Source organism: Pituophis catenifer, unplaced genomic scaffold (genome assembly GCF_029215685.1).
Source record: "Pituophis catenifer annectens isolate HBS135680 unplaced genomic scaffold, rPitCat1.0.hap2 SCAF_6, whole genome shotgun sequence".
In the NCBI taxonomy this organism is placed as follows: Eukaryota; Metazoa; Chordata; class Lepidosauria; order Squamata; family Colubridae; genus Pituophis; species Pituophis catenifer.
Window position 1 is genome coordinate 65,789,893 of NW_027256886.1, and position 7,770 is coordinate 65,797,662.

At 37.5% G+C, this 7,770-nt stretch overlaps 1 protein-coding gene across 1 annotated transcript in view; it reads left to right on the top strand.

Moving 5' to 3' along the window:
* The window catches only part of BTAF1 (B-TFIID TATA-box binding protein associated factor 1), a 69,338-nt gene extending 61,568 nt beyond the window's left edge, over window positions 1-7,770 (top strand). The window contains exons 34-38 of the mRNA XM_070945498.1: window positions 707-859; window positions 2,383-2,594; window positions 4,128-4,287; window positions 4,750-4,920; window positions 6,248-7,770. Of these exons, the coding sequence (XP_070801599.1) occupies window positions 707-859; window positions 2,383-2,594; window positions 4,128-4,287; window positions 4,750-4,920; window positions 6,248-6,397 (846 nt within the window). The 3' untranslated portion in view covers window positions 6,398-7,770. The remainder of the gene's footprint in view (window positions 1-706; window positions 860-2,382; window positions 2,595-4,127; window positions 4,288-4,749; window positions 4,921-6,247) is intronic.

The following is a 7,770-nucleotide window of genomic DNA, read 5'->3' on the forward strand; positions in this document are numbered from 1 at the left end:
AAACGAATGTAAAAATTGAAGATTTAAAGATTAAATATGAGCTTTCATAGCACCTATGAAAGGGAAAAAAAGAAAAGCATCTTTTGACAGAATACTTCAAAAAGACATATTTAAACAAGAGGCTTTTGCATGTGTGTGTAAGTGTAAAATTGCTTAGAACTGCAGATGAATGCAGAAGCAGAACCAACCAAACAGGAATAAACCTGTTTGAAAAGAGCTCTTAGAAAAGATTTCCTACCAAATTGCTCAGCAACAAAACATCCAAAAAATATTTTTGTTAGCTATGAAGCCATAAACGCATCTATATATAGTAGTTTGTATCCTTCGAAAAAGAATTGTATGGAATTAAGAAACATTTTTGATAAAGTGGTAAAACAGCTCACTGGAATTTCTAAGATTTGGGCCAGTTAAGAACAAGCTCAAATACAGGATGGAAAATAATGCCATGAGCAATAATTTGCTACCTCTGCTAAAACACCCCTCTCATTTAAAACTTCAACAGCCTTTTTCTTTCTCAGTGTGAACACTAGCTAATGATTAAAATCAACTGTGGCTGGCAATTGACAAACCACCCATCTCCTCTCATTTTTTTGCCGAGAGTTTCACATTTAACAGCAGCATACTGTGTTCTGCCATGTAGGACGTAAATATATCCTGAAAATCTTATGCTTATTTGATTTCTTGTTTTGTTGCTTGTTTCTAAAAGGCATTGCAGTATTTAAGGAAATTGTGCAACCATCCAGCACTAGTTTTAACTCCTCATCACCCAGAACATAAAAGGATCACGGAGAAGCTTGCAGCAGAGAATTCTTCTCTTCGTGATATCCAGCATGCACCTAAACTCTCTGCTTTAAAACAGGTGGACAAATCCTTGATTGCGTATTTTATTCCAAATATATTCTGCTAGCTTCTAGAACAGTGGTGTCAAACTCATGTCATCACAGCGTTGTCACGTGACGTATTGTAACTTTTTTCCCCCTTCGCTAAATCGGGCATGGGCGTGGCCAGTGCATGACACATCCAGCCTGTGGGCCTCAAGTTTGACAACCCTGTTCTAGAACCTTCACCATGTACTAATAAATTGGTGGTTAAAAAGGAATATCTAGAAATGTTAAGATGAAACCATGGAGGAGGCAACATGAAGCAAATAAAGTACATTTTTGTATGTGTAGCATTAAGTATAACTAACAGAAAACTTTGTTGCCATCTTAAGTTTAAAGTTTCTTTTTTTAAGTGAGTCAAACTCCTTGTGCTACCAGTGGATTAAGAGTCTCATTCCATTGTTGCCATAACTTTGTAGTAAATTTTCAGTTATTTAAAAATAGCAGCTAGGTTTCAGTTATTGGTGTTTGCCAAATTTGAAGTGGTAATTTATTACTTGGTATAATTCTCAGCTAGTATTAGGATCAAAAAATGCCAGAATTTGAGCCTGCTATATAAGATTCAATGCAACTCTATTTCACAATTTGGTATAGTAGAACATAAAGATGTCCCTTTTTATTTGTCCATTTAGTCCAGTATTATTATTCTCATTTAGTTTTAAGTTTTTTTTATCTCACCTTTATTATTTTTATAAATAACTTAAAGCAATGAACATATTTAATACTCCTCCCTCCTATTTTTTTTTTCTACATCTAACAACTCTGTGAGGTGGGTTGGGCTGAGAGGAACTGACTGGCCCAAGGTCACACAGCTGGTTTTCATTTAAGCTACGTCTCTGGAACCTCACTGAAGCTGAGTTTTTTTTAAATCTCCTGGTCCTTAAATACCAAGAATGTCAAGGGGGGAAAAAAACGTTGTTATTGAGTTACTATTCCACAATCACAATGTAATTGCAAGTACCCTGTAATAGTTCAGATCTTGGACTGAGGCCAAGTGGCCAAATGTGTGACTTTGAGCCCGTTTCCCTGTAAGCCATGGGTGTCAAACTCAAAGCCCTTAGGCCTGATCTGGCAGGCGGGGTGCTTAGATCTGGCCCACGGGGCCACCCTGAAAACAGCGAAGGACCGATCCGCAATGCCTTTGCCAGAAAAAACAGAGCCCAGGAGGGCTGCATGTGGTCCTCCTGAGCTCCGCTTTCAGCTGCGACGGCTTCCTGCAGCCCTCTACCAGCAAAAATGGCCATGTATGGGCTGCAGGACGTCAACTGGCCACGCCCACCCCGGACACGTCCACTCAGCCCCCCCAAGGTCAAACACAACCCTGATGTGGCCCTCAATGGAATTGAGTTTGACACCCCTGCTGTAAGCCAAACCAACTTCAAAATGAGATAGAAATACAATAACCAGTATGTGAAAATTTTTTGGATACTCTTGTGGAGAAAAGGCCTCGAGAAGCTGGCTGACTGACCGTTTTTTGTTGTTGTTCTTTTTGTTCTTTAAGCTATTACTCGACTGCGGCTTAGGAAATGGTGGCTCTCCAGAGAGCGGCACCGAAACGATAGTTGCCCAACACCGAATTCTCATCTTCTGTCAACTGAAGAGCATGCTGGACATAGTAGAACATGACCTTCTGAAGCCTCACTTGCCCTCTGTTACCTACCTGCGATTAGATGGCAGCATACCGGCTGGTCAGAGACACTCAATTGTCTCACGGTAAAGCCAACATTGATTGTTTAGATCTACTCCAAGTCGTGTTTCCCCAGCTCCCTTTTTGGCTGAAATAGATTTGATTTTGCTGTTCACCTGGGTGGAACATTAAAGTGTTCACCTTACCTGGCCCCTGTATATTATTTACCCTTGTCCATCAGCATATGTTCCATGAACACTGGTATCTAATTGGGAAATTTTTCCTCCCCACTATCTAATGTAAAGGTATGTATAGATGGGACCATTCACGTGGAATGTGGATAAAACAAGTCTATACTCAGTACAAAACTTAATCTCTGGGACATCCAGATCTGTGGTTTCTTTGACTCCATATTTGAGATGTAGAGGTATTTCTTTCCCAAGAGGAAAAAAAAAATGCTGCTTTAGGAAGAAAGAGCAACACATTCTTCATTAAGAAAAAAACAAATCCCCACCTTGTCAGAAGGAAATCCTGCTGGGATCCTTCCCAGGGTGAGAAAACAACCAGCAATGATATCCTTGAAACCTGCTGCTCAGCTCTTTGTAGTAACCCCTCATCACAACCAAGACTTTCAGAGCGCAAGAGCTGTATTTGAAAAATAAAAGCTCTTCCAATAGAGGCAGACAAGCTGAGGCAGAACAAATGTCATGTCCTCATGTTTTCCTGCTGAGAGAGCTTGGCTGAAATTTCATGAAGCTGATATTTAATTAAAAGTGAAAGATTGCCTTTAGCCGCCCATATGATGGTGGCACAAATCCTTGATGGCAACTTCCAAACAGCTGAACGTGTTTTATATTATGGCTACTAATCTACAATGGATTTGAGCGTCACTGGGTGAAATATCTTTTTGGAGAACTTTTCTTTCTCTATTCTCAATTATCTTGTTTTTGTAAAATTAGTTTCAGGGGAAAGGTAATATTACTCAGCTGTGGTGGTGGTGGTGGTGGTGTTCCCTTGGTTTTCTAGGGCAGATATAGGCAACCCCTGAGCTATTGACTTAATATGGTCCATGTTGGTTCCCCATATAACCTGCAAACTTTTAATTCACTTACCATTTGGCAGGAAAAAAAAGTTTTGATCAGCTATCAGTCAGAGAGCAGAACTTGTATATATTCCTTATCGAAACTTCAAAAATCTTCAGTGGTGCCAGTTGATTTTTTTAAAAGCCTCATTACTACATTTGGGGGCAGAGGTGATTGCTGGGGAGGGAAAGGCTAACCTTTCTTGACTCACCTGCCCAAAATTCTCTTATTCTTAATCTTCTGGATAGTCTTAGTTTTCTGGCTATCTTCCATATATGAAAGTGTCCACTTAATTCTTCACTTATTTCAATAAATAAGTTGTTAATCTTTCATTTCACAAGGGGAACTGTCATTAGAAACGATGCACTACAAAATAACCAAATGATTCAATTCCACCTTTTGTATTTGTAGGATAGTATAATAACAGCAACCTGCTAGAACATCAGTATTTTAGATTAGATGGGCTACAGTTTAAGCATTGTAGCCAGCAACAGTAGGATGGAACCCAATCATTGTTGGGTTTATTTTAATTGACAGGTTTAACAATGACCCATCCATTGATGTGCTGTTGCTTACTACTCATGTTGGTGGACTGGGCCTTAACTTGACTGGAGCTGATACCGTGGTATTTGTTGAGCATGATTGGAATCCAATGAAAGACCTCCAGGCAATGGATAGAGCGCATCGTATTGGACAGGTAAAAAAAGATTAACCCAGATTATTTAAGATAAATTGAATTAATCAAAGATTGCCTGACGTTTCTGAAACCAATGCCATATACATGGTGAATCATTTAGAACTTAGGGTTTTTGTTTTTTGTTTTTGTTTTCTTTTAATTTTAATACTATTTAATTTGATTTATAACATTATGTTATAAAATACTAGATCAAACCCGAAAGACTTTAGAGCAAAGACAGGAACTATATTTTACAAATGAAACACTCAAATGAAATGATGATTCTGAAAAAAATTTAAGCACGGTTTGTGTTCTTACTGCTTTTACATTCAAGGCTTGTATAAAAGTCACATATGTATCATTGATTTAATTGTTGTTTGTTCCTCTAATTGGATGTCTTGTTTTGCTGTGTTATGATTTCTTTTATAGCTGGCATATGTATACATTTCCATTAAATCCCCATAAATATTAACTATGTTGCAGAAACGTGTTGTTAATGTTTATCGCTTGATAACAAGGGGAACCTTGGAGGAAAAAATAATGGGTCTTCAAAAATTCAAAATGAATATTGCAAATACGGTGATCAGTCAAGAGAATACCAGTCTTCAGAGCATGGGAACAGATCAGCTTCTTGACCTCTTCACTCTGGATAAGGTAAGATACAGATTTGTGAGGCGACTCTGAGCCCTGTATAACCTGTGCATGAAATTTGGGGAAGATCATCCATCAAGATGGGCTCCCATATCATCAGTATGGAAATTATACCCAGATACACATCTTGGACCCAGGCCAGCAAAGTGATACGCCAAGGTCTAGTCTTAATGTCTGGAGGCTATGTGGCTCTGGATGGGGAGTCAGACCCAATCCTCAGAGAGGGGGTGGGGGAGGAAAGGAGAAGGATTATATAGATCTGGGGTTATTCCCTTTAGTCTTGGCTGCACTTCCCCATTTGAGATGGCTTTGCAACCTGGGAGTTGTCTCTGCACAGCGCCTTATGTGTCAATTGCCTCATTTTTTTTGTTTGTTTGGGCGGCTGACCAAATGGTTGCTTGTGCTCTAGTGACCTTTGGCTGGACTGTCGCAATGTACTCTACATAGGTCTACCTTGAAGACCATTTGGAAGTTGCAGCTGATTCAGAGTATAGCAGCATGGATAGTCATGGGCAGCCTCAGTATGAGACCCTTCTGTGTTCGAAACTGTAGGTGGTAGTAATTATTTTCCATGTGCAGTTCATGATGATCCTGGCTTTATGCCATAAGGCCAGGTTATTTGAGGGACTGCTTTTCCTCAATAGTTTCTGCCCATCCCAAGATATTGGGCAGAGTTGATACACTTGCAGCGCCATCAATTAAACCATATGTTGGAAAGAAGGAAGTGTTCCTTATCTGTTGTACTGCTTGCCCCCCTTGAAGATCCATGGTTCCCATCCTGTTGATGTTCCAAATGTTGTTAAAACCTGTATGTTCTTCTGTTCTTGGATTATTACTCTTAAAGTATAAGCTGCCCAGAGTCGCCCTGAAATTAAGCAAATATTAAACCTAATAATTCTAATAAAATACAGTTCATAATAGATCTAAAAACAAGCAACAAATAATAACGAGAGGTATTTTGCTTCTGATAACATTTACTTAATCATTTAAGTCAGAGGTCTCCAACCTTGGCAACTTTAAGTCCCCAAGTCTTTAAAGTTGCCAAGGTTGGAGACCCCTGATTTAAGTCATTCTCCACTGAAGTTTAAATGATTTCATTGAAATTTAAGGCATTCTCCATTGAAGAGTTGCTCATCACTAATACCATTATGACAAGGAAAGTGAATGCTCTTTTTTGATACGTCTTATAATGTTCAAATTTTAAATGATTAGTTTGTTGCTTAAGTAATGATTTCCAGTAGTTTCATATTATTGCCACACAGAGAAACATATACACAGATTTTAACACGTGTTTCTTTTTTCCTCAATATTGTTCCTCCAAATCTTTAAGGATGGAAAAACTGAAAAATCAGATGGTGCCACTTCTGTTTCTGGGAAAACAACCATAAAGTCAGTCCTTGAAAATCTTGGAGAACTTTGGGATCAAGAACAGTATGATTCAGAATATAGCCTGGAAAAGTTTATGCACTCACTCAAATAACCATTCTTATGGTTTTTTTTGTTTTTTCAGCTGATATTCAGCATATTTCAAAACATTTATAGTGGACTTCTAGCATCACATGAAAAAAAGATGAAGACTGATGTTCTGCATAAAGCCAACATATTCTGTTGGGATAGTTAAGTCTTAAATACTTACATTGTTAAAATTCTAAATTGCAGTTTAGCTTTGAATTTCCAGAATAATTATAAATTCTTATAGTTTTGCATATGTTGCTAAAGTATTACACCTTCATTCAAAATAGGTTCGCCATTTCCCTTTTCCTGAACCTTTCAAAATTTCTGCAGTTTGTTTTGAGTGTTTTGTTACTTTAAACCTAGCTTGTTTTAATGGTACACTGTAGGAATGTTGGGTTTAGCTATTCGGAATAATTTGTTCACTTCAGGTTGTACATTGACATAATAACAGCAAAGCATGCTGGAAAACACTGAGGATTTAATTGAGCTTTGCAAATGCTACAGTTCCCACCTTTATATATTTAAGTATGTGGTGCTCTTCAGTCTTCTGACATTTTGAGAGCAGTTGACTTTTTAATAAAATTACCGAAAATGGCTAACAGGCCATTTCTACATCCTGTTTAGAGGATGCTATTTTTATGAGTGTTTGTGGGTGTATATAATGGCAAGAGCATAGTCAGCTCAGAGATCTAAAGTATGCAGTAGGTTTCGATGTTATATTTTTTTGTAAGAGAGAAAATATATAAATAGAACTTTTCCAGCAGTAATTCTTATAAAATTAAGAATCCATGCTGGAAAAATACCCAAATGCACTAGTGCACGAGCCTCTTAAATAAAAAGAGTAATTTTTCTTTAGGGATATAGCTTAAAAAACACCCCTTAGAAATACCCTGCATCCGAGAGAATAAAATCTTGAACTGAAATCATGTAATACAAATTTAAAGAGGCTGTAATAAAGGAGAGTAAAAATAACAGTTGTACATTTTTTTAAAAAAACGTATTCTTAAAGGGAGTCAGTAGTGACATGTCTGTGTATAGATGTCTGTACCAAATGCATACACCGTTTTCTAAATATTTTAAGACAAACTTACATAAACTCTTTAATAAATAAGTATATGTATAGATGTCATATCTAAGGTTTGAGCATGTGTGCACTTCAGCATCAGAGCTTGAACAGCTTTGAGGCCTCTGAAATGTTTAAGTAATTATTTTTAAACATTTCAAGAGGAAAAGCAACTTGTTGGCTTATGGAGCAATATTGTTTTTCAGCACTCAGATATGAATGATGAACCTGTGTCATATTTCAGCAGATATACAAACTGCCATACTGTAACATTAAACTAGCATTCCTTGGAAAAAAAAGAAAATAAAAAGCCAAATTGGCATTAATTGATCTTT